Genomic DNA, 27,521 nt, shown 5'->3' on the forward strand with positions numbered 1-27,521 from the left:
GAGATTTAATTGATAAATTAAAATTTATTTGAATTGAAGAAATTTAATTAATATATTGAGAATTGTTACATTTGAAGAAATTTAATTATTTTCGCTGATTAAATAAATTATTGTAAATTCTGTAAATCATGCTGATTTAAATATCCTAGTTTTATTTCAATTATTATTGACCTATAGTGAGTGTCAAAGTCAGCCATCTTGTTTCTACCACTTCGAGATTAGGCTTGATACTTACTGGGTACACGTTGTTTACGTACTCATACTACACTTGCTGCACTTTTTGTGTAGGATCTGAGACAGGTACTAGTGGAGGACCTATCATTACATACCTACGTCATCCCGAGGCATAGTGGTGAGCTACCTTTCTGAGCCGTTCTGCAGCTACCAGTGTCTCTTCTGATATTTATATTCTGTCTATTTCATTTCAGACAGTATTTGGAGTTTTGTATAATCTACTAGATGCTCATGCACTTGTGACACCGGGTCTTGGCATACACATTGGTAGAAATTGGAATTTTATTATTTTCTTGGAATAAAAGTTTAACCAATGTATGTTTGACTTATTAGTTGGCTTGCCTAGCTGTAGTGTTGAGCGCCATCACGACCTATATGTGAAATTGAGTCGTGACAATATATATATATATATATATATATATATATATATATATATATATATATATAAATGCTTATCTCTGTATACTTTTGATGAATTAAGAATTATAATTTAGTAAAAAAATATTACATTATTTAAATTTTTAATAAACTAAAAAATTTGAAAACTAATCAAATAATTATTACAATAGAAATAAATGTACGAAAAGAGGGGGATTTTATGATATTTATATTTTAAATTAATTAAAAAATAAAAGATAAATAAATAACACTCAAGAAAATTATCAATAGTACTAAGTACTTGCTAATTCAATAATAAAAATAAAAAGGATCAAACAATTTATTTGATTACTATATGATGTGTATCATTTAATTTTGTACAGATTGTGTTATATTTCTGCACACTATATTAAATAATAAAATACGACTAATATTTATTAAGTTAATATGATATATTAGATCATAATTTTATAAGATTAATATTCTGTCAAATTATTCGTGCATCATGCGGGTTCTTATACTAATTTATTTATAATAAATAAGGTATCAACCTTTGCTATAGGAGGTAAAATTTTCGTAAAAAAATCCCTAATTTTGTAAGCAGCTATACTGTGATATTTTCCATATTTTCTTTTAAATTTGGCCCATATTTAAAGAAGGCCCAATTGTTGGAAAGCAAAGTAGCCTAATGTCAATGCCCTGTGGGATGTGGTATCTCGATGATTTTGGCTTTACTCAAATATCGATTTTACTGTTGAAGTAGAGATAAATCGAAGTGTTGCGAAAGACAGGAATAAATAATACAACGGGATGTATTAATTATTAGCACGTACAAGTACAACCAGGGCGGCTGTAAGGCTTTGGGTAGTGAAACTATTGCCTTATCCCCAAAATTTTAAAGGTCCCAAATTTATTTTAAATTATTATTATTATTGTTATTATTATATATTATATAATTTATATAAATAATTAGAATAAAGAAGAGTGTTACAATATATTTTTTGTTACTTGATTGAGGTTATTTTATACAATAAATTTATAAATTATAATAATTTTCTTCGCTCATTAATTAGTATATTTGACAAGAGTGAGTTGCTTCAGTGGTGAGCATCCTCCACTTTCAACCAAGAGGTTGTGAGTTCGAGTCACCCCAAGAGCAAGGTGGGGAGTTTTTGGAGGGAAGGAGCTGAGGGTCTATCGAAAATAACCTCTCTACTCCAGGGTAGGTGTAAGGTCTGCGTACAAACTACCCTCACCAGACCCCACTAGTGAAATTATACTGGGTTGTTGTTGTTGTTGTTGTTGTTGCTGCTGCTTCACTCTTCAATTTTATCTTTTATATATAGGAATTAAATTATATATATTGACAACATAATAAATTTCTTTTATAATGTTCTCTGAAACAATATGAACACAAAAGCATTCATCCACCAATTTTCTTTTAGTGTAATTCGACATATTATATTAGGTTATTTACAATTTATTTTAGATATTCACCCATAAGTGCTACTTAATAGAATGAACTACAATCACCATTTAAATTGATAAGACGGAGTAAATATTTTTTACACCGTCAATACTCAAAACTTAAATTATTACGTTATGTACGTTTATTTTATTTTATTCTTGTTTGTGATGATAGCCGAATCAAAATTTTCACTTTGAGTTCTAGACCTCAATATTCAATAGTTCACCGCTTTATTTTTTGTGCTCATTTTCCTAAATTATTTTTTGAAATTCACCTTTTGTCTTAAATGATTTATTTGTTATTTAAAAAGCAAATTTTGTTATTAGTGTAAATATTTTATAAAATAAATGTAAGGGCCTCCGAAAATAGTTTCGCCTTAGACCCCGAGATCTGTTGAGCCGCCCTTGCGTACAACCATCAAACTACAGATTCCATTTTGATATGACAGAATATAAATTAAATTAAAACAATGAATTAATCTAGTTCCATTTTTGTTTTCCTTGTGGTTTTTCTATATTTTAAGATTAAAGTAGTTTGAGAATTGAATGTTCATTACATGAGCATTTTTCTGAGGGAGAAGAAATTACTGGAAAAAAGAGAACAAGAAAAATCAAACCAGAGGCTAAAGAGAATTATCCCTAGAAAGATATTGTACTTTGTATCTGCTGTTTTGATTCTTTCTTTTTCTTTCTTTAGTTTGAAATTGCATCAGAGGAATTATGGTTTTTTGCTTTTGCTTTTCCCCTTTCTCTGGGTTATGTCTTTTCTTTCTTTTTCTTTTTCTTTTTCACCAGTCTTTTCATATTTGAGCAGGTAAAAGTATAAGCAAACATGTCTATGATCCTGGAGTGGAGCTGACATTCCCTAATAATATGCTTTAGAATCCAATGCAGTCTCCAATACACTGAAAAGTCAAAATTTCATAGAAACAAGCCGAAATTAAAAGGGAAAACTATGCAATACGTCAAACATATACACTATATCATATTCATGAAATAATAGATTAATTATTTTTGAAATAAAACAAGAGAGTAACAAGCTCTCGTAGCTTAGTTAGTTAGAGCGTCCGCTTAGTTAGCAAAGGTATTATGTTTGACTCTCAACAAGAGCATTTTTTTCCCTTTATTTTTGTATTTTGTCTTGGTTGTGTTCGTTGCGAGAACGAATACAGTCGATACATATATTATATCTTTTGTATACACCCTTCTATTTCGCCTTCGTTATAATTGATATATGTTGTATTCGTTGCGCGAACGAATACAGTTGATACATGTTGTATTCGTTACGCGAACGAATACAATTAACACATATTATATTTATTGCGTATTGAATACAAGTAATACAAACTGATAATATTTGAACAATATCTATAAATGATAATTAGGCAAACTATTGTTTAGAACTAAGGCTGGCAAGTGGGCCGGTCCAGGCCCGGGACCGTGGGCCAAATGGGCTAAACGGGCCAGGACCGTTTGGTCCGATTTTAGCGGGTCTGGGCCGGTCTCGTGGGCCGGTCCTATGATTTGGGCCCGCCAGGCTCGGGCCCGTTTGGCCCGGCAGGACCCGGAACTGGCCCGGCCCCTTAGCAGGCCTAGCGGGCCCAACGACTATTTTTTTTAAAAAAAATAGTCGTTGGGCTGTCAAAAATAGCCGTTGGCTATTTATGAAATAGCCATTTAACCTCCAACTTTGTTTTAATCCCAAACTTTTTATAATTATACTTTTTCCCTATTTTTAACTATAAATACCCCATTATTATTTTATTTTTTCTTACAAAATCATCAATCTATCACAATCTCTCTCTAATTTACTTCTATAATTGCTATTATTGCTTACTTTATTGTTACAATTTGTGAAATAATTGTGAAGTTGGTGAATTGAAATCTTCAACGATAATCAATTTCCAACAAGTTGTTTGTCAATTCGGTAAACTCGTTCCAACTCCTAAGTTTTAATATTATAATTTTGTTTGTTTTATTTACTTTGCTTGAATAATTAAGATGGCTGATTCCTTAAAAAATATGTTTAGTAAAAATAAGAGAAAATCGAAGAGTGGTGAATCTAGTGGCCAATATGTTCCTCCTCCACTTTCCCAGGCTCCCCGACCCAAACATGTTACCCGTCCTACACCTCCTATTCTTGATAGCGATAATAGTTTATTACAATTTACTGAGAGTCAATTTTGCCATAATATTACACCCGGTGAACAATTAAACCATGAATATATGAATGCTCTTTATGGTAATCTAACTATTGATGAAAATGATGATGAAGAAATAGATTTTGATGAAACGCAACCGGATGATGATACACCCACTAGTCTTGCTCCTGAAGTTAACCCAACTAATAATAATCTAGATGATCCCCCGTCTGACCCTCCTATTAGTGCCCCTACTTTTTCTAGACAACCTTCTAAACGGGCAGAAACATCTCTTGTTTGGTAATTTTTTACTCAACTAAGAGAAAAAAATAGGGCTAAGTGTAAAACTTGTGACAAAGAGTTAGTTTTTCAATATGTTGGAAGTCGGGGGGGGGTTGGAAGTCGGGGGAGGGGGGACGGAAAGTTTGACTAGACACATATTGCTACACCCTCAAGATAAAGCTAGATATTTTCGTATGAAAACTTTGGCTGAGGGGACAAGTGCACCTAGTCAGGCTGACCTTAGTACCGGGTCAAATCAATTTTAATCGGGAATTAACACTGTTACCGGTGGTATTTTATATTATGATCCAAAAAAAGATCGGGAAGAATTGGCAAAAATGGTCACTGTTATGTGCTTACCCTATAGTTTTCCTTCTAACCCCACTTTGTGCATTATATTAGAAAAATTTATAATCCTACTTATAAAGGTTTTCATCGCACAACCGTAAAGAGTGATATTTATAAATATAAACATGAATATGAACAATATTTGCGCTATTTATTTACTCATATAAATTGCCGTCTTGCTATTACAACTGATATTGGTAGAAGTGGTAATGACTATGATTACCTTACTGTTACCAGTCATTGGATTGATGAGCATTAGATAATGCAAAAGCGCATTATTGCTTATAGAATAATTAATTCACGTCACACATGGCAGTTTATTTCTAGCACGATTGTGGATATTTGTAGATATTTTTGCATTAGTGATAAAATAATGTCAGTTTCAATGGATAATGCTACTAGTAACACAAATGTTGTAGCCTTGCTTACCACTATACTAAGTCCTGTATTTAGTAACATTTTTTATGTTAGATGTATTTGTCATATTTACCATTTAATTGTGGAAGGTTAAAATGGCTCTTAATTACCTTTTTTATTCAAACCGTAGTAGTAGACTTAGAGAATATTTTAAAAGATGCGATGAATTTGGCCTAAGAGAAAGAAAGGTTCCTAAACCTTGTCCAACTAAATGGAATTACATGTATGAAAGTTTAGTTGTTGCATATGAATATAGAAACCCATAAACTCAACGTTTAATGCTCATGTAAGTGATGATGATGAGCACCTTATAAATGCAGATTGGGCTAATGTTAAAATACTTGTAGATTTTTTAAAAAAATTTTATATTGCTACAAATGAATTTTCTGGGCAATATTATCCTACTATTTCTAACTGTTTAGTTTATGAACTTGCAAATTTGTTTGATCATTTTTCAAAGGGTGGGGAAATTTATCAACTTGCTATTGATTCCATGAGAAAAAAATTTAAAAAATATTTTTTCCCTATTCCTCCTATTTATGGTATTGCTGCATTGTTAAATCCTACTATAAAATTAGGAGGTCCTCAATTTTGGTATGAAACTGTTTATAATGGTTTAGCACTTGAAAATAAGGAGTTGTCTAAACTTCCGAACGCAATAGCCTCAATTAAAATAAATGTTCAAACTATTTATAATGCTTATCAAGTTGCATTAGATCATGCTAAACCAAATGTTCCAACTCCTTCTTCTTCTAGTTCTCAATCATCTAAAAGAACTGCGGGAGTAAGAGCACTTAGTGCTTCGGCAGGGTTTAGGGGTTCTCAAGGTTCTAGTACTAGTGATTTTTCACAACTAAATGAGCTTGAAGTTTATTTGTCACAGGGAATTGAGGAAGTGAATCCCGACGGCTCCTTTAATATTTTGGAATGGTGGAAGGACAAAGAAAAATACTTTCCGATTCTTTCAAGGATGGCCCGAGATATTTTAACTATTCAAGCTTCAACAGTGGCATCAGAGAGCGCTTTCAGTCAAGCAAGATTTCAACTCGGTGATTATAGAGTGTCTATGAGGGAGAGCTTGAAAAAATCAGTACTTTTCAGAGATTGGATCCATTCGGAAAGAAGAAATTTTGGACTTGCTGAATCACAACTAGAGGTAGACGAAGCTTACGAAGAAATGCTAGCTGAACTTGCGGAGGATGATGCTTCGCCTGGAAGCGGTGATGACCAAGCTTCATTTTCGCCGCCACCAACGGAAATTCCTCCGGACCTTGAAGGATTTATGAAATTTGTAAGAGATACCATGTAAATTAATATGTAACTTGTATTTTGGCACATCTTGATTAGTTTCTTTTTCTTCTCAATGGTGGTATTAGCACCTTGTTGTGCTCATTCCATAGGGGGAGGAAGACTAAGAAAGATATTGCCATGATTTTTAATGCTATAATAAAAATATAACGCATTGATTTGGATATCTCTTTACAATATTTTTGTCTTTTTATATATCTTAAGCTACACTTATAGTATAATATAGTATAGACTATAGTGTGTGTATATATATATATATATATAAGCTTATATTTATACTATACTATAGTCTATACTATATATACATCTCATAAGATATATAAGCTATATTCGATATACATATATATATATATATATATATATATATATATATATATATATATATATATATATATATACTATAATATATATATATACATAGTTTATAAGTCATATCTTAAGATCTACTATACTATACTATATATATATATAGTATATCTTAAGATGTATATATAGTATATTTTAAGATGTATACTATGTATATATAATATAGTATATATATATTTTAAGATGTATATATAGTATATAAATCAAATATAGCTTATATATCTTTATTACTATTTTTTTCTCTAACTTCTATTAAAAAAAAAATTAAAAATATAAAGTTTCTGTTGGGCCCGTTTAGACCCGGGGTCGGCCCACTTAATCCGGGACCGTTAGTTCGTGGTCGCTGTCCCGAGCCGGTTCCAGCAATAAGCCCGCGAAACCCAGGACCGTTTAGAACCGAACCGCATAGGACCAGCCCACTTAAGATCGGGCCCGTAAAGCTCACTTAGGACCGAGCCCGATCCACTTGCCACCCCTATTTAGAACTACCAAGTTAGGATGGAGGGTATGTAACAAAGAATTGGCAGTGGTACGAGCTCTAATCAAGTGTTAGAGAAGTTTTGTTTCACAACAAGACAAAAACAATGCATACAATAAACTACTACGTAATAATTTAAAATCACTATTGGTACTCATTATCCATTTTGAAAGATTTGGCACTTAACCTATGTGTCGTAATTTCTTATGCTGTTCGATTTATTCCACATTAAAAACATTGGACTAACAGGAGGATAATTTATCCTTATCAAATCAGCTGAGTAATAATAAAAGGAGCAGATAATCAATGAGTGCATATCATATTTTTTATACTTTTGAAAGTCGTTAGTCTTTTCCTCACCCTTTGCTCCTTTCTTTCCTTTTCTTTTTTCTATTTTTAATCATCAAGTTTTAGTATTTATTGATCGGACTAATTCATATTTCTGCTGCATAAGGTTATTAAAGAGGAAAATGTTTTTTTACTAGATTCTTTTTTTTATTTCTAAAGTTTGAACCCGAAAACTCTAAAAACAAGTAAAGAAATCTCATCCATCACACACATCTTCTTATGGTCTTTCCTCCTTCCTCGCTAAAAATAAAAACAGCACGACACGCTACAGGTATGTGCGGGGTACGGGGAAGGGCCGGACCACAAGAGTCTATTGTATGCAGCCTTACAATTTCTGCAGGAGGTTATTTTCACGGCTCGAACCCATGATCTATTGATCACATGACAACAACTTTACCAATTACGTCAAAAACTCGGCTCTCCTACCAACAAAAATAAGAAAAAACCTCCCTTTTATCTCTTGAAAAAACTCTCTTTCTCCATCTTCAAACTATATATATTACCCCATCTCAAAAAACCACCAAAGAATCCACAGCCATGGGGTCAGAGGAGCCAAGTTCTAGAGTACCAAAGCTTCTTGAGTTTTCAGTACCAGCAAAACAGTCACAAAAACATAAAGAAATGCCAAATTCACCACTTCACACCTTAGCTTCTGTTCCTTTTCAATGGGAACAAGAACCTGGCAAACCTAATCTTCCAAATTCCACTTTCAATATTAAACCTAAATTCTTAGAACCTCCCCCAAGACTTTATCTAGACTCTATTAAAACACCATCACCCAATACTGTATTTGATGGACCTTATAATATCAATATTAATAAGCCTAAGTTTTCCTCTTCTTCCTTTAGGTTCTTGAAAAATAATTTACAAGGAAATTGGTGGCAGAAGATTAATGTTAAACGTAAGGGTAATACTGCTGATGATAGTACAAGTTCTTCTGTATTTTTATGCTCTATTGATTCAACAGATTCTGGTAATGGTAATTGTGATAATAAAGGCAGAAGTTCCAGTGCAAGAATGGCAAGTTTTAGAAAAAATGGAAGCTTATCCAATCTCTCTAGCAGGTCTCATATATGGGTAAGTTTTACAATTCCATTTCACAGTTTTCACTCTCTTATCTCTTCTACACTTCACAAGATGATATTCTTCACTTTATTATTCCTATTTGGTTTACATTGGGTTTGTTGTTGTTATATTATTCGTATTTCAATTTTATAGAAAAAGATAGGATGTAAGTTAGGATTACATAGGTCGGGTTGATTCGAATTTTTTAATTACCAAACCAAACTAATGATATCGGGTTTTTTTACTCTATAAACCAAATCAAACCAACAAAGTCGGATTATTTTTAAGAAAATAACACAATAATATGAGATGGGTTATATCATTTTACTAAAATATTCATTAACAAAGATAATAAAATCGCATAAAAAATATTATTAATTAGTAAGCCATAAAAAAGAACATAATCTAAAAGTACTATATAAGTCATGCTAAAATAAGTACATCTAATAAGTACTATTAATTACATGACTAAGCACTAAAGAAAAAGATAAACTAATTTATGCATTTTGTTATAAAAATGCAAAACTAAGAATAGATATCCAACGATATTATCATTTTTAGTGTTGAATTGAATTTATTTTGTTAGCATTAGTATTGATTTGACTTTATTAGAGTTACCACTTTTGTGAACTATATAACTTATTGAACCATTCAAGAATGTTAAGTCCAAATTTGAAATAATATATTAAAAGATAGAACTGTGAAAAAGTTCAAGAAATATTTAACAATTACATTACAATAAATATTTATATGAATAAAATATTTTCAAAAATTGTATAAATGTATTGTCGGTTTGGTTTGGTTTCGGTTTGAATTTTTTAGTTAAACCTAAGTAAACCAATTATCGTCGGGTTTTTTTTCCAATACCATACCAAATCAAACCATATAAGATTTTTTTTTTTCCGGTTTAACTCAGATTATCGGTTTAATGCGATTTGTCGATTTTTTTCCCTAATGTAATTTATATTACTGACAACGTAAATATTTTGTACACTATTGAAATGGTAGGTCAACTTACAAATATTTTTTATTATTCGTACATAAAACTTAAACTCGATTGACAAATAGTACTTGAATCATAATAAGATTCTAAATAGATGGAAAGTGTAAGTAGGAATGTAGGATAAAAGGGTGTTTAATAGGTAACTTGGTCCTACAGGTCTTGACTCAACCAACTTAGTCAAATCAATATGAATATAGTCAAGGTATATACCTTCTTAACGCAAGATCACTTCTAAAATAAGTTTGTTACAAATTGTTAAAAAAAGATTTTCTTTCTCCGTATATTTCGTTTTTCATTTTAGTTTTTAGCTAAGAAATTTAATCTATTGCTTATTCTTAATTTAGTAATAGCATATGTTAGGTTACACTTTATTAACCGAAAGTTTTGACAGGTCAAATTGATCAATACTCTCAACCTTTATTTACATTTATTTTGTTTGTTATCAATAGCCCAAACTATCAAACTTTCAACAAATTGCGGTAGGTACATAAATATAAGCACATGGGTAAGACTGCCTAATAATATGGGGCGGTTGAATTGAAGAAGATGGCTATGGAGCTAAGAGCTAACCTACTCTTCCCTTTTAGCCAAGGCTATATGCATATACATATCAAGATTGTCGACAAGTGAGGCCTGCTCAGTTGGTAAAAGCACCTCCACCCACGACCGTTAGGTCCGAATTCGAATCACGCTGGAGGAGAAGTGTGTAAACACTATAGATTCTTCTATTTCGGGAGGGGTTTAAAAAAATATATCAAGATTGTCTTTATCAATTTATAAGCATGAATAGGGTGGAAAGATAGGTGTTGTTTTCACATATAGGTTGCTCAATTTCTATCCATAAGGAAGATATTTTGATATTTTGATAATGATGGGAATATGTGAGAGAAATGATACCAAATAGCCACTCTAAAGGGCTGTTATTTAGGAATTAGTTAATGTGTCCTGAATTTTAATTTATCAGTTCAATTTTTCGAGATATAAATGTCCTAAATTGTCCTGAAAATTAAGATTTTAGTTCAATTTTTCAGGACAAAACAAGTAATGATAGTGACTAATCCCTAAACAGGAGCACTAAGAATGGTTGTTTGTGCACTTTCCCCGAATATGTGCCTACAATCGAGTGGTGTGGTGGATCGGTCAGAAATCATTTATTCTTAAAAAGATGTTTCGACATCAAATCCTATGAATGGAGAACCTTTTTAAAGAAAGCAATTTACCAAGTTAGTCCTCTTAATTTAGTGCGAAACTAGATTAGTCAGACTAACGAAGTTACTTCCTTTAGTTTAGTGCGAACCTAGATTAGTCAAACTTGCGACTCACTAGTTTCAAATACTTAAAAGGTAAAAAAGAAAAAAGAAAAAAAAAAGCACCAACTTCTTTGCATATTCTGTCTAACATTTCTACACATTACCATTGAAATCTATGTTCTGTCAGAAATCATATGCGCGATGTATTGAGTTGGATCATTGAAACGGTATGGTCTCTGACCTCGACTAATTCCATATCAGTGGGTTTCTACTTTCTACCAACAATATTAAAATGGAAGGTGAGAGACGCCCACTCTATACTTTTTCGCCAGCTTTTCTGTTTTGAAAGATAAAGAAAAATCACCTAATATTTTTGTCTAGATTAAGATTCGAACCAAAAATTTCATGGTTCATAACTCACTCCATTAACCACTAGGTCATACCTCTTGAATGATATTTCATAGAGGTGTCAAATGGACGGGTTGAGCCAATTTTGAACGGGTCAAAACGGGTTGAGTTAATAAATGGACGGGTCAAATGACCCGCCCAAAAGTTACTTGAGCTTATATACATGAGTTGAGTCAAGATGGGCTAAAATTTGGGTTATAGTCCAACCCGTTCAACTCTTACCAAGCTTTAGTTAATATGTATTGTTTTCTTATGAATTGTATAATTACTAAATAAGATTTTTTTTTTTCTTTTGCTATCATAATCATATATAACATATCAAACCAAGAAGATAAATTATTTCTAAAATATTTTGGCAAACTACTCATGGATCAATTTGGACTAAATATCAATCCAACTTTAAACGGGTTGAGAATGGGTTGTGTCAAGATGGACTAAATTTAATAAATGGGCGGGTCAACAATCAGCCCAACCTTAAACGAGTTGGGCAGGTCATTTGGGCTTGGGCTAAATTTGACGGCACTACTATTCCATCAACATTTACAAAAACATGTTTTTTTCCTTCTTCTAAATACCCATTATAAAGTAAGCATCGCTGAGAGATCTGGACTGAAATGTTTTACAGTCACACATCTCTATAACATTCCTATATAATACTTCACTATAAAAGTCAAGCTTTTTCGGAACCAATTTTTATGTTTATGTTATAATATATGTCCTCTTTAACAACACTTCGCTATAACATCCAAAAATATTCAGAACAAACGAGGTTGTTATATAGAGGTTTGACCGTAGTAGGCATATGGTTCGCCTTTTGTTCTGTTTTATTTTGTTTTCCTTTTTGAACTTCATTCTTATCGACAAAATTACACAGGCAGCCATATACGAGGGTTTCAAGCAAGTCATACCAAGGAAGAATAGCAAATCAAAGAAGGAAGTGCACTTCTCGTAACTTTCAACACGAACAGTCATTTTGATCTTATGGAAACTTGTTAGTTGATGTTCGTCTAGTATTACTAGAATCCTTGTAAATTATATTTCAAGTACGATCGATGCTATTTGCAGAGTATATTTCAAGTACAATCAATGGTATTTGCAAATTATATTTCAACTTAAAGTCGAAATAATAGGGGGTGGGCATCAGTCGGTTCGGTAGAATTTCGGTTCGGTTTATTCGGTTTGTGATTTTAATAATCAAAACCGAAGCATAATAACTTCGGTTCGGTTCGATTTAGAGCTCGTTTGGATTGATTTATTTTAAGTGCTTTTAAGCCAAAATAACTTTTAAGTCATTTTGTAGTGTTTGGATAAAGTAAAAAAGTTTTTTTAAGCACTTGTTTTTAAGCTAAAATGACAAAAATAAGCCAAAAACTAAAATTCCTAACTTATGGCTTAAAAGTCACTTAAAACAAGCCCATCCAAACATGCTCTTATTCATGTTTTAAGAGTTAAGGTGCACAATTTCGAGCTCTTGCCTTGTTTCAACTTTATCCTATTACTAAATAACAGTTCAAAACTTTGTTAGTTTTCAAACTTAAATAATATCATGGAGAAAAATAGTAACCGGATTCTTGATTAAGCTTATTCGATCAAATATAAGTAAAGAGATTGATACATAGAAGCTACTACAGATGCCTACACAATACGTTTTCTCCTAATGCGAGACAATATACGTAATTATTTTGTTTTTGATAAACCGTGGTGTCCGGGCAGCTTGCGCGCACCTCGACTAATTCCACGAGATACCTGTTACCTCCCACCAGCAATAAATATCAGGTAACTCTATCCACCAAGGCTTGGATAGATAGGAAGAAATCACCTAATATTTGCCTCCGTTGGGATTTGAACCTGAGACCTCATAGTTTTCACCCACTTCATTGACCACTAGGCCACAACCCTTGGGTGCGACAATATACCTAATTTAAAATATAACATTCTAACAATCACACGCAAATTCCAAATTTACTTTTCGTAGACCCAAAAAAAATAGTTAAGTACAAGAAATAATAGTTATCATGTTCAATTATATTAACTCAAAAATCCATCTGGACTAATTCAGATTTTAGGGATACGTTAAATAAAATGATATTAAATGCAAGGAATTGTCGAACTGAGATGAATTGAAAATGAAATCGGCCGTAATGAGAAAGATTTTGCTAACTGAGGACAAAAAAGAAAGGGGAAGTGGGGAACTTACACGTTAGCTCGCGAAGAGCAAGTTCCAGCACAGAAGGAGAAGAGTATCAGTTGGACTGTGAATAATCTGTAGGAGGCTTAGGCTTCTGAATTAGTTTTGGGCTTTAAGGCTAAGAAAGAGTAACACGGTAAGGGACTAAGTAAAAAACTTGTAAAAAAATTCGGTTTTCCGGTTTAACCGAAAACCGAACCGTTAAAACCGATCACCGAACCGAATATCGAAATTTTTAAAACTATAAACCGCAAACCGACCGAATAAACCGAAACCGAATAAACTGAAATTTTCGGTTCGGCCGATTTTTTCGATTCGATCTGTATTATGCTCATCCCTACTTGCACGAGCCGAATTCCCGGAGAAAGAGAATAAATACAAGCAACTCAAATAGTGAAAAGCCTCTTACATGCATTGACTGGGTAATTAGTGAAGGCAATTTCTCATTCAAACGAGCTCGAATACAAAATCTTTACACAAATGAAGATCTTATTTCCATTTTTTATCAGAATGAACAAAGAGAGGTGTAGCTAACACTTGCAATACAAACCTGACCGGCAGGTTATCCTTGTTTTTTACCAGACACACCAGCAACCACCTGCAAAACATGGAAAGGGAAGATTTCTGTTCAAGTATAAAGTAGACGCCTCATCTTCTACTTAAACTAATGAATTGGAGGGTAATTAAGGGATCTTTAGAAATCCAGACGCGATCCTTAAATAGATTCCACATACTTCACCGTCATAATCCTTTCTCAGCCTTTGGAATGTTATATCCGGCTAACTCAAGAGGTCTATTCTATTGACCAAAGAGATACAAACTATCTAGTAGGAGATGGTAGATTGACATACGCCGCCTATCAGTCCTAGCAGTTTACAACTCAAATTTAAAATTACCGCTTAGAGTGGCAAAAAAGAAAAAACTACAGAATGAAGGCCAACAACAACAACAACAAACCCAGTTTCCCACAAGTGGGGTCTGGGGAGGGTAAGATATACGCAGCCTTACCCCTATAGAATGAAGGCCATTCAAAAGAAAAACAAAAAATGAAAGACATGATTTTTAGCAACCACTAGATCCTTATAGCATGTAGAGACTAGCATAGCCTGTTACAAATTGCCTTACTGCATAAAAGATTACACCCATTATGTCTTTGTTACCCATCAAATAAGATTACAACCATTATGCGTCACCAAGAGGGACATAAACTGAAATACAATATCTAACAAGCTGAAACTGACAACGAAATTGAGAAAAAAGAGAGGAAATAACCAGGAGAGTTGCACTTGAACCAGTAGGAACAGATTAACTCACATCACTTAGAGCAGGTTGAGGGATTTGTTTTGATGATTCAAAAGAATCAAGCATTGGCCTTACGACTGCAGGAAGGAAAAGGCCTGAAAGTTGACAATACAAGAAATGTAAGACCAACTAATTCACAGACAAAAGTTAAAGCAAAATTCAGGAGGCAAAGACGAGGAAAGGTGCATTTCAAAGACAATATCAAACCTGCACTTCAACAGTATCTAATTAGCTTCACCCATTTATCATCCCTATTGACCAACTTCTTGAATAGGTCATAAGGAATCAACCATCACTAAGCATGTTAGACTCCAGCGCAACAAGGTCATATGCATTGCCTCCCCAGGAATGGGTTGGGTTTGACACTGGGTGATGTAAACTAAGATCAGTGTTATCAAAGGCGAAAAGCGCAAAAAAACTCTAAGGTCTTGTTGGGGCTTTAAGCGCAAAGCGCAAATAAAGCGTGGGCTTTAATGAAGAAGGCGCAAATGGAGAAAAACTACAAATATGTATGTGTAGTCCAAGATTAATATATATAAGCATGAATACCAAATATATGGACAAAGAAATTGAAGAAGAAATATCAATTGTTTAGTGTCGCCTCTTCCGGATTATGCTCGTTAGCAGGAAAAGTATGTCTTAGAGCCTTGATGACAACATTGAAGCGCCTGTTAATGGATTGACGTTTAAATCCAATGCTTGAGGGACTTGTTTTAATGGATTTAAACGTCAATTTGCCGAAACCCAAAGCTTATATGGGAGAGGAATCGAAACAAGCCCAAGATTCAGATAAAAGAAAAAAAGTTGAGTGATATGGTGAAAACACATGAGTAACATATGACGTCACACATCAGAACTCTCCAAAACTTCCCATGTAAGGCTTGACCTAATAGCCTGCGCCACACAAGAAAATAATCCACTAAGCACTACTGACACCAACAGGATCGAGGCTCCCCGAGAGAGCAAAATATGGAGTCTATTGTGTATGCAGCCAATATCTCTGTGGTAGAGGAGACAACTGAAAACAGAGGGATTTATGTAATAAACTCTAATGCAAGATAAATGGCTCAATAGTTACACAGACACACTTCTCCAATCTCTTGTCACAGTAACACTGGCTTTTAAATCCACTAGGTCAGCATATGTTAAGATCAACTCCAGCCTCAAACAAAACCGAAATTATCGAAAACATTGCACTTGATGGAAATTGTTTACTGGATGAATCATTTGATCATTTCTATTTTGGATTGGAAGTCGTCCAAAATATGAGACAAGATAATCTGAATAACTACTGCCCCCACCCCCCACCCCCACCCACCCCCCAAAAACAACCCCTTATCTATCATAACACATGCAGAGAACCCCTCGACCTATAATTGGTGTACTCTGGATTTAGATGCTTGATGCACGCACGCACAAAGCGTGTGTATTCCTTTTTCTTGGTTGATAATTACACATATCAGTATAAATAAGATGCTAAGAGTCAGAAATTGTACACTATTCACAGTTAAGATCAGGGGGCGGATCCAGCCCTTTGGTACCGGGTTCGTCTGAACCCGATATTTTCGACGCGTAGCATAAATTTATGTGCAAAAATTCATTAAATTACAAAAAATAATAGATATGAACCCATAACTTTTTAACTATAATGGGTTCAATGCTAAAAACCTTAAAAGTTGAACCCATAGAGTTTAAATACTAGATCCGCCTCTGGCTAAGATAGATCAAGGCATGCATTTTCTCTACTAATGTTCATGTCTCTCTAGGACTCACACACACACTCTTAACTACTCTCTATATGCAGCTGATAGACAATACCAAATGCACCAGTAGATTCACAGCATGTAAGGCCGAGCATCGAGTCAAACCCAGCCGAGCTTATTACAGTATAGCCGAGCCTAATAGCTAAGCTTTATTACAATATAATTGAGTTCAAGCCGAGTGAGCCCGAACCAATGCTTTATTGTTTGCTTCTTCACAGTGGTACGCCTTTAGGAAAATTCAAATTCATAATAAATTGATTGATATCCAAATGCGATTGAACTAAATAAATTATAAGCCTAAATTTGAATTAAATCCATGCATATCAGTAAAGGTCGAATCTAAAAAGAATCAGTCAGCCGGAAAAACGAAAAGGACAACTAAATTTAAAAGGAAAAAAAAAAAACTTTAGCTAAATTACACTATTGAAATAGCTATTTAGCAGAAAAGCGAGATTCTTCTAAATTAAAGAGCAAAATATAACATTTTAAGATATTAGATGGTTACCGAAACCCGCGATGAGACAAGAAGCAGCTACAACAGGCTCTTGGACTACGAACATTTTCAATTTCTCCATTACCGGCATCTTTCTTCCTCTTCGATTACTTTCCTTTTTAGGCTCTCAATTCCTGAGATCAAATGCCTGAAGAAGATTTTCGGAAACGGGTTGGATTCTAGTGATGTGATCTTAATTATGTCAAAATTATGACCCGGCCCATAATATTGAAACTTGGCCCATATTCTTTTGTTAACCCAAATATCCGTCTATTCAATCGCTTAAACTAAAAATAATCAATGGAAGTATAATATATACATAATTTATGTATTATAGGTGTATAATTCTGTACCATTAATCTATCTATCTATCTATCTATCTATCTATCTATCTATATCTATATTTATACTATATTAAAAGCACGAAACCCCTTAGCGAAATATCGTTCGCCTTTTTTACCCTTGAAAAATAGAATTTATATTGGACAAAATAGTAATTAGATTATTTTTTTAATATTTAGTACTTCAAAATTAATTAAAATATTTTATTATTAAATCTTTCCTTGTTTAAACTATGTAAGAATTTCTAATATTTAGGACTTTAATTTTCACTATAACTTTACCTTGTATAAACCATTTCCTTAACTCGACAGTAATATAACCATAATACTTTTTCATGATAAATTTTTTAATATTTAGGATTTTGAAATATGAAATGTATAATCTAGCATTGTGATATGCACAAACTTACGTCTCCAATAGTAAAAAGAGACCGAATTTTGGCTCTTTTTCAATAGTTGTTTAATGAAACATCTTTTCTTTTTAAACTCTTATTATGGTTTTGAAAATTGTAATGCAAGAACTATGCATTTTACATCTCTAATTGTTTTGAAAAAACAACCTCTATTTAGGAGTTAGGTTAGCTAAAGTTTATTGGCAATTAAATATTTCTAATTATTTTATTTATGTACAAATTCCTAATTTCTAAAAAATTAAAATTACAAATTGCTTGCTTAAATATTTAAAACTTTAAAATTATCTAAGATTTTATGGACAATTTTGCAAAGGCATGTAATTGTAGATTCCGTGTTTGCAAAGGTAACGAAGTGTGCTAATAAATACTAAATTAGCATATACTATTAATACTCTTTTAACTCAGCATCGAAATTTAGAAATATTTTTGAAACGACATTTAACAATTGCACGTTTAAGTATACATAACTTAAAGATATTTATATAGGTTTTAAAATGGTATACTTATAGATATGGGGTACACGCGCAAATCACGTATCCTAAAACTAGCATTATATTAAAATTACGAAGTCTCTTAGCGAAATGTCGTTCGCCTTTTTAACCCATTAATAATAATTTTAACTCTAAACAAAATAATTATTTTATTATTTTTCTAAGAATATTTAATTATTTTCCTAATTCTTAGCACTTTGAAATCAACTAAATTTTATTGATTGAATCCTTCCTAATCAAAATTAGATAGGAAATAATATTAAAAATTTAAATTCTATTTAGATTCTACCACTTCAATGGAATAAACACATCAAATTGAGCACTAATGTAAATATTTGAACTTTTACGAAAGTTAGGTACCTTACATAAGTAAAAGTATATTAAAATTGTAGTTAAATATGTACTATATGAGTTCTAAAATAAAAGCACACTCATAATACTGCATATTTATATGAAGATACGTAGTGCAAAATTTCTTCCTAAATTGAGTAATTAGATAAATAGGATACAATAATTATTATTTTAAAAAACTTATACCTTTTTTTTAGATTTCTTTTACAATAACTCATAAATAATTTTCAATTTAAAATTTATGTAATTCTTTTAAAGTTTATATTTATTAATACGAGATACAAGCGCAACGCGCGTATCCTAAAGACTAGTATCTATATATATTATTATAAAAGCATAAATATTTCATGCTAAATGTCGAACGACTAAAATATACCCGTAACATTGATCGACTTTATTGCTCATAAATATTTATATAATTTAAGGATGTAATTGTAAATTATCCAATAGTAGAATTCTTTTTCGATTAAAATTAAACATATGGCTAACCCTACAAAATTGATATCGGGTATAATTCGTGGACTGCTAATCACCGCCACATCAAACTAACCCTTGTCTTACACGGCTGAACAAGACCAAGGAATCTTTCTTATTAATTCACTTGGTGATACAAATTGTGTAGTTTGAAAATGGTAAGGAAATACTAAGTTATAATTTAATTAGAATAGGTCCTACATCGATGCAACTTCTGATTAAAGAGAACATGGACCCTAAGAACTCTAACGAAATCAACATATATTATTCCATCAAATTATATAGCACGAAAGTTAATAATTTTTTCAACCTTCTTATATTTGCAAATTTATATAGATACAGAGACGATTGCATCATTGCTGGTAATCAAGCATTGTTTCGACTACCTTTAATCTATTAATTATTAGTTTTTTGGTGTTGGTCTTTTCTATAATGCAGATAGACCCATGGACGTTCTTGCAACCACATCAAGCGGCACACATTCTTGGAATGTTGGAGTACAAAATTGAAAATATTTTTATTTCTTTTGGATAAATTGAGGTATATTAAGGAATTAATGTTTTATGTTATTTTACAGTTTTTATCTTTAATAGGGAAAAATAAGATATGGAAGGGAGTGCTTATCTCTTTGGAGATCAACTTAGAAAAATAGAATTGATTTGTAATTTTTGATTTCCTTCTTGCTTTAATTTTTATGTTGATTGTGTTTAGTTTTTTATGTATTAGATACCACCCGAAGGTGGTGTTCTTTGTTTTATTCTTTTGGTTTTGTCCATTTAATCGTTTGTTTAGTTCTTTTCTAAATGGTTATTAATGTTATGTTGTCTTTGTGTAGGTCAGCACCCTGGTTATAAGATTTTGCAAGGTTGACTCCAGATAAGAATATTACAAAAAATAGTTATATTATTTTAATTACACATTTTATTTCTCATATAAAATATTTTTCATCGAATAAAATAGATGTACTTTAAACTTCCCATTGCTCAAAAACCAGTGCCGCACTTAACAAGGCTAAAAGGATATTCTATGATTATTTGCCTATCTAAATATTAGGTTTCTGCCCGAATCATGAATTCCTTCAGTAATTCAGATTTCTCTTTTGTAGTGTAAATTTGCTTGAGTTCATGTTTCTATATCTTTTTAGATAACACGACTGAAATTATTAGATTTTATCACATAAAGCTTGCTTTTCTTTTAACATAGAAAGCTTTACTTCATACTTATTAGAAGAGAAGTGATTAGAGGTTTGAGTTAATCATTCAATCCAACTAAAATAAAGATTGTAGGTTACAACGAGTACAAAATTTGAATCATGCACAAGTATAGGTCAATCCTTATACATGGTATCTCATACTGTCTTAATATATGTTAAAACTTCATTAACTACCATACATATGTAGTTGAATGTTTAATATTTTTGGTAAGATATTTCGTGCATCGCGCGAACATAGAGACTAGTACTATATAAAAAGCACGAAGACCTTTAGTGAAATATCGTTCGCCTTTTTTACCCTTTAAAAATAGATCTCACATTGGACAAAATAGTCCTTTAGTTATTTTTCTAATATTTAGGACAATAGTTATTTAATTATTTTCCTAATATTTAGGACTTTTAAATCAACAAAATTTTCTATATTAGAGTTTTCTTTATTTGTGTCACACCTCCTTTTTTTCGATGGGTAGAGGTAGGGAATTTTTCCAATTAAAGTGACATTATTCGAAATGAGATTATTTATTTAATTCAGAGTCGCCACTTGGGATAATTATTATGGTGTCCCAAGTCACCGATTTATTTTAAAATCCAAAATCAAGAAAATTGACTCTATTTATGGTCCGCGAATACATAAGATCGGGTAAGAAATTTTGTTAACCCGGGAGAAGGTGTGAGGCACTCCCGAATTCTGTGATTTTAGTACGGTCGCTTAACAATTAATACTTAGCATAATTATCTTATTTATTACACGTTTTAGACATATTGTGCATTTTACTCTTTACGAGAACATGCTAATGAACTAAGATAAATATACAAAGAGGAAGCTCAAAATTTGGCAGCATGCTTAACAGAAAATAATTTCATTCATTCAAGATATAAATGAACACCAAAGAACACCAAAAGAAAAAGAAAAAAATAACTCATATCGTTAATCAAAACAAGATAAGGAGTGGACCTCAAAAGTTGAATCTGAAACTTTACGGTTTTACAGCTTTGAATCTTAAACACATTCAGACCGCACGCAATACCTCAAACGGAGCATCGAAACTCGTCGGCGACCTCAACTAAAAACCTCACTGTTTCGACTGGGTTTGGATGGTAGGTTTTGGTATTAAAAGGGCTGTTCTATGGAGGTTTAAGGGTTGTTTTTGGGCAGTGAAACTGCTGATTTTTTCGAAAGAAAGACGAATAAAGAATGACACGAATAGAAATTTCCTTATCCTAGAAGAAGAAAATAAATTTCTCTCAATTTCTTCCTCCCTATTTTTTTTCCTTCTCCCTTTTTCCTCCTCCCTTTTTTCCCCTCAAATTTAGCATTATATGCTTCCAATAAGCTATTAATAAATTAAAAAATAATTCAATACTCTAATCCCTACTAAAAGAACATTAATGGATATAAATATTTATAAGTAAAAGAACATTAATGGATATAAATATTTATAAGTTGTTATTCACTAAACACTAACTATTAATTAATAAGTTTCATCACATACAAATGTGAAAAAAATATTTTCAAATGAAATAAAATAAAAAATCAAGATTTGAAGAAAATATTATAAAGAATTCAATAGTGAAGACCTAACAAAAATTATAACATGAAGAAGTTCTAGACGAGAGGTTCTATCAAATTTACTTTCATGACGTAATATTACTGTTTTCAATTTCTGAAATACAATTAATTAAGAGAGTTTTTGACAAGTCAAAAGATTGATAATGAATTTTTTATGATCTACAAAGCTAATTACACAAAGTAGCACACGAATTGTGTGACGAGCCCGTGTGTAAGGCATTGGGCACATACCAAGTATATGTCGAGCGCTTGAGCGTAAGCTTCACAAGATAGGAAGGAGCTCACACGTAAGTCCAAGAGTATTTCACGAGTGTCTTGCCTCGTACCGGTCCATATTTTGCCTAACCCCATTTGGTGAATGGAAACAAATGTAATAGTTAAATACAAAGATTCAAAATTGAAACATCCATCAACTTTTTATCTTTTGAATCCTTCTTCTTTTAAAATATGTTGGAAGTTTAGATATTTAGGATTTAAAACACAATCGAAATTTTACGTTCTTATTTAAATAATGTAACATGACCAAATTCTTTTTCTCTCATAACATGACTATAATTCATGAGAGAGAAAATTAAAGATGATAGTCAGATAACTTCGATACGTAGTTGGCGGGAATACAATCACAATAAGTCATATTACTTCATTTATCGAGCTAGCTAAATAGGAAAAATGTTCATAATTTTTAGGAATGTATATATTTTTTATTTAATAGTATTTATACGATTTCTTAAAAAGTTGTATACTCACTAACATAGGTACACGCGCAACGCGCGCACCACACTAAAAGCACGAAGGCCCTTAGCGAAATGTCGTTCGACTTTTTTTACCCCTTTAAAGATAGATTTCATATTGGACAAAGTAGTCATTTAATTATTTTCCTAAAATTTAGGACTTTAAAATTAACTAAAATTTTGACCATTAACACTTTTCTTATTTGAATAAAGTAAGTCTTCCTAATATTTAGGGATTTCAAAGAAAATACCAATTTATTCATATAAATATCTTGCCTAACGTTTAGTGCATTGGAATTCCAAGGTAAATTAAGTAATTGTACAAAATATTCAATTTAATGGCAAAATAATCCCCTTGAAAATTTAAAAATAATGGCCTTCTTATGTAAGGAGTATTTTACCTTTTTAGAGAGCATCCAACGTATAGTGCATCTATATTATTTTTATTTTATTTTTCAGTAATTTCAATAAATTATTCCTAATTATTTTTCTATATATTAAATAATTTATTGTAGATTAACATTGGTTAGATTGCCTATTTCTTATCTTCAATATTTACAAATTACCCATTGTTGTTAAAAAACAATTAAGATACTATTTTTTTAAAACTTTTTGAATTCTGAACATTCAACTGAATAATTAATAAAATCAGCAATACAAAAAAATAATGGTATTTACTAGCAACAAGAAGTTTTTTTAAAGAAATTTTAAATATCGTGCATCCTCATATAAAACTTATTACCACGACAAGAACAAATTAAAAGATGGAAGAATAAAGATAAAAAGATGAAAAATAAGAACTTATTTGATAATGTTAAGTAATGAGAGCAAACAAGAAGAAGAATCCCAAGACTAGATCGAAAACGAATTCAAACTGTACGTAGTTAGATTATTCCAAGTTTTAAACATAGTTAATAGTTATAATTTTGTTCAATAAGAATCTATCTTCAAAGGGTAGAATAATTACTTTCATACTAGACATAATTTTTATTTAATTATTTTTAAATATTTAAAATTTTGTAATATTTAAATATGTAAGAATTCTAACATTGGGGGGAGGGGAGGGGGAGAATAGAAAAAAATCGATTATTGTATAATATTAAGAGTCAAATTGGAAGCATAAAAATTTATAGCAATAAGGATGAATTGGTAGACAACAACAACAACCCAGTAAAATTTAACTAATGGGGTCTGGAGAGGGTAGTGTATACGCAGACCTTACCCCTATCCCGAAGGAGTAGAGAGGTTGTTTCCGAAAGACCCTCGACTCAAAAATAACAAAAAGACAAAAGGACAAAAAGGAGACAATATTAGTATCACAACAACAATCATAGGAAAAATAAGAACACCATGAAATTCAGAAGAAAGATGCAAAGCAAAGGGAGACAATATTAGTAAATATTAGTATCACCACAGCAATCATAAGAAAAATAGGAATACCATGAAATCTAGAAGAAAGATGCAAAGCAAAAGCGATAGCTAGTAAATAGGACATGCACTGAAAAATGAAATAGTAAGACACAACATTGCCATAAGCTATTTTAGACAAAAACCCTACATGGCTAGTCCCACAATGGTAAGAAGTAAGGCACGACTCGACTACCTCCTAACCTACAACTCTAATACTCGACCTCCACATCTTCCTATCAAGTGTCATGTCCTCAAAAATCTGGAGCCTCGCCATATCCTGTCTGATCACCCCTCCCCAATACTTCTTAGGCCGACCTCTACCTCTTCTCGTGCCCTCCACAACCAGCCGCTCACAACTCTGTACCGGAACATCTGGGCTTCTCCTTTGAATATGTCCGAACCATCTAAGTCTCGCTTTCCGTATCTTGTCATCAATGGGAGCCACGTGCACCTTTTCCCGAATAACATCATTCCTAATCTTATCTATCCTAGTATGCCCACACATCCACCGCAACATCCTCATTTATGCTACTTTCATCTTCTCGATATGTGAGTTCTTAACGAGCCAACACTCAGCCCCATATATCATGGCCGGTCTAACCACCGCTTTATAGAACTTACCTTTGAGTATCGGTGGCACTCTCTTGTCACACAGGACTCCAGATGCTAACCTCTACTTCATCCATCCTACCTCAATACGGTGTGTAACATCCTCGGTGATCTCCCCTCCCTCCCTGGATAATTGAACCAAGGTACTTGAAGCTGCCTCTACTCGGGATGACCTGCGAATCAAGCCTCACATCTACGCCCACTTCCGCTGGCTCAGTGCTGAACTTACACTCCAGGTATTCCGTCTTCATCCTGCTCAGCTTGAAACCCTTAGACTCAAGAGTCTGTCTCCAAACCTCCAGCCTCTCGTTAATACCGGCTCGCGACTCATCAATCAGAACTATGTTATCGGCGAATAGCATACACCATGGTACATCCCCTTGAATATGGTATGTTAACGTGTCCATCACCAGGGGGAATAAGAACGGACTGAGCGCAGAACCTTGGTGTACCCCCATTACAACCGAAAAATGCTCAGAGTCGCCTCCTACTATCCTAACCCGAGTCTTAGCCCCATCATACATGTCCTTAATCGCCATAATGTAGGGAACCAACATACCTTTTGCCTCCAGGCATCTCTAGAGAACTTCTCTAGGAACCTTGTCATACGCTTTCTCTAGGTCAATAAACACCATGTGCAGATCCTTCTTCCTCTCTCTGTACAGTTCCACCAACCTTCTAACAAGGTGTATAGCTTATGTAGTCGAACGATCCGGCATGAACCCGAACTGGTTGTCGGATACAGACACTGTCATCCTCACCCTCGCTTCAACCACCCTCTCCCACACTTTTATGGTATGACTCAGTAATTTGATACCCCTATAATTGTTACAACTCTGGATATCACCTTTGTTCTTATACAATGGAACCACTGTACTCCACCTCCACTCATCCGACATCCTCTTCGCCTTAAAAATAACATTAAACAACCTAGTCAACCACTCCAAACCTGCTCTCCCCACACACTTCCAAAATTCCACCGAAATCTCGTCTGGCCCGGTCGCTCTGCCCTTACTCATCTTATGCATAGCTCCCACGACCTCCTCAACCTCGATACACCTGCAGTACCCAAAGTCACGGTGACTCTCGGAATGCTCCAATTCGCCTAGCACAATATCCCGATCCCCTTCTTCATTCAGAAGTTTATGAAAGTAAGTCTGCCATTTTCTCTTAATTTGGGCATCTTCCATCAATACTCTACCATCTTCGTCCTTGATGCATCTCATTTGGTCCAAATCCTGAGCTTTCCTCTCTCTCAACTTGGCCAGCCGAAATAACTTCTTCTCCCCACCTTTTCCCTCAATTCCTCGTACATATGACCATAAGCCGCAGTCTTAGCCTCCATGACCGCCAGCTTAGCCTCCTTCCTAGCTGCCTTATACCTCTGCATGCTCACTCGCCTCTCCTCCTTACCTATGCTCCCCACTAATTTCAGGTACGCCGCCTTCTTTGCTTCCACTTTACCTTGGACCACTTTATTCCACCACCAGTCTTCTTTGTGCCCACCAGAGATGCCCGTCGAGACCCCTAACACCTCTCTCGCAGCCTCCCTAATATAGTCTGCTATCGCTGACCACATAGTGATCCCGTCACTACTGCTCCTCCAAACTCCCATAGCCTACAACCGGCCCTCCAACGCTTGGGCTTTATCCTTAGTTAAGGCTCCCCACCTGATTCCCGGTCTTCCTCGAGTAGACCTTTTCCTCCTCTTTAACATAATACCAACGTCCATCACCAAGAGCCTATGATGCGTCGCGAGTGTCTCACCCGGAATATAGTAGACAACAAATATATTCTAAATGCAAACTTATAGCAATAAGTTTGTATTCTATATGAGATATCAATAGTTATTTTTCTTTCTTTAAGCATTCATTCTGATCAATGACAACTCCCTATAATATTTTTAATATATTAAATTATTTGTTATAAATATTAACTCAACATTAGTTATTTATAGACATTATAGTGTCACTTGCCAATCTTTTTCTATAAATCTCCATGGACCGAAATATTCAATTTTTTTAATTTTATTATTTTGACAAAATCTTTGAAGATTTGTGATTAAAGCATGTTTGTGTTACTTGTTTGTTTTCTCTATTAAGTGGCAAAAATAACAACAAATTCATAAGATATTCACAGCCATATCAGGACTTCTGTGGGGGCATAATTTCTTCTTTTATTGAGCTAGCTAAATAAATATCAATATCACGATTTTCAGAAACTTATATATTTTATTTAACTTTTTATTAAATAAAAAACTTAAACACACTCTTTAATATTAATATTTATGTAAGTTTTTGAAACTATATATTCATTAGAATAGGGTTACGCACATAGCGCGTACTCTAAGACTAGTGTATAATATATGTATGGCTTAATGCAACCGCTTAAATTTTAACCTTGTTAAGAAAAAAATTGGATAAATAGCCTCTCTGCTAAAATTTTGAAGCACACTTTTAAGATTATAAAGCATACTACCATAATTTATGGTGCTTCAAAAACAATTTGGGAAAACTATATAGTATAGGCACTCCCAAAAACAATAGTCGACAAAATATATATTTTTTGTATATTGATATATATATATATATATATATATATATATATATATATATATATATATATATATATATATATATATATATATATATATTTAGCTAGCAAATGTAATTATTTTTG

General features: G+C 32.9%; 3 protein-coding genes across 3 annotated transcripts; 1 reads left to right on the forward strand and 2 right to left on the reverse strand.

Annotated features, from left to right (window-relative positions):
• The first annotated feature begins 8,304 nt into the window (after positions 1-8,304).
• Positions 8,305-12,445, forward strand: LOC104112652 (uncharacterized protein At4g00950). The gene is made up of 2 exons (XM_009622636.4): positions 8,305-8,844; positions 12,368-12,445. Exons 1-2 carry the CDS (start codon positions 8,305-8,307, stop codon positions 12,443-12,445), a joined length of 618 nt encoding a protein of 205 aa, XP_009620931.1.
• Positions 12,446-14,072: 1,627 nt separating this feature from the next.
• On the reverse strand, positions 14,073-17,414 carry LOC104112651 (uncharacterized). The gene is made up of 3 exons (XM_009622633.4): positions 17,252-17,414; positions 14,996-15,078; positions 14,073-14,279 (listed from the first exon to the last, which is right to left on the reverse strand). Exons 1-3 carry the CDS (start codon positions 17,328-17,330, stop codon positions 14,244-14,246), a joined length of 198 nt encoding a protein of 65 aa, XP_009620928.1. The 5' UTR covers positions 17,331-17,414; the 3' UTR covers positions 14,073-14,243.
• An 8,683-nt stretch (positions 17,415-26,097) lies between these two features.
• On the reverse strand, positions 26,098-26,457 carry LOC138891723 (uncharacterized). The gene has a single exon (XM_070175476.1). The coding sequence runs from the start codon at positions 26,455-26,457 to the stop codon at positions 26,098-26,100; it is 360 nt and encodes a 119-aa protein (XP_070031577.1).
• Between the last annotated feature and the right edge of the window lie 1,064 nt (positions 26,458-27,521).

The sequence above is a fragment of the Nicotiana tomentosiformis genome, chromosome 5, assembly GCF_000390325.3.
Source record: "Nicotiana tomentosiformis chromosome 5, ASM39032v3, whole genome shotgun sequence".
NCBI lineage: Eukaryota > Viridiplantae > Streptophyta > Magnoliopsida > Solanales > Solanaceae > Nicotiana > Nicotiana tomentosiformis.

Bases quoted from the DNA above. Each gene is read 5' to 3' on its own strand.
- LOC138891723 (XM_070175476.1), bottom strand. From the start codon at position 26,457: ATGGGAGTTTGGAGGAGCAGTAGTGACGGGATCACTATGTGGTCAGCG.
- LOC104112652 (XM_009622636.4), top strand. From the start codon at position 8,305: ATGGGGTCAGAGGAGCCAAGTTCTAGAGTACCAAAGCTTCTTGAGTTT. The intron at 8,845-12,367 runs GTAAGTTTTACA...AAAATTACACAG, and splicing joins CTAGCAGGTCTCATATATGG to GCAGCCATATACGAGGGTTT.
- LOC104112651 (XM_009622633.4), bottom strand. From the start codon at position 17,330: ATGCCGGTAATGGAGAAATTGAAAATGTTCGTAGTCCAAGAGCCTGTT. The intron at 15,079-17,251 runs GTAACCATCTAA...GTCAACTTTCAG, and splicing joins TTGTCTCATCGCGGGTTTCG to GCCTTTTCCTTCCTGCAGTC. The intron at 14,280-14,995 runs GTGAGTTAATCT...CATGTTTTGCAG, and splicing joins CTCAACCTGCTCTAAGTGAT to GTGGTTGCTGGTGTGTCTGG.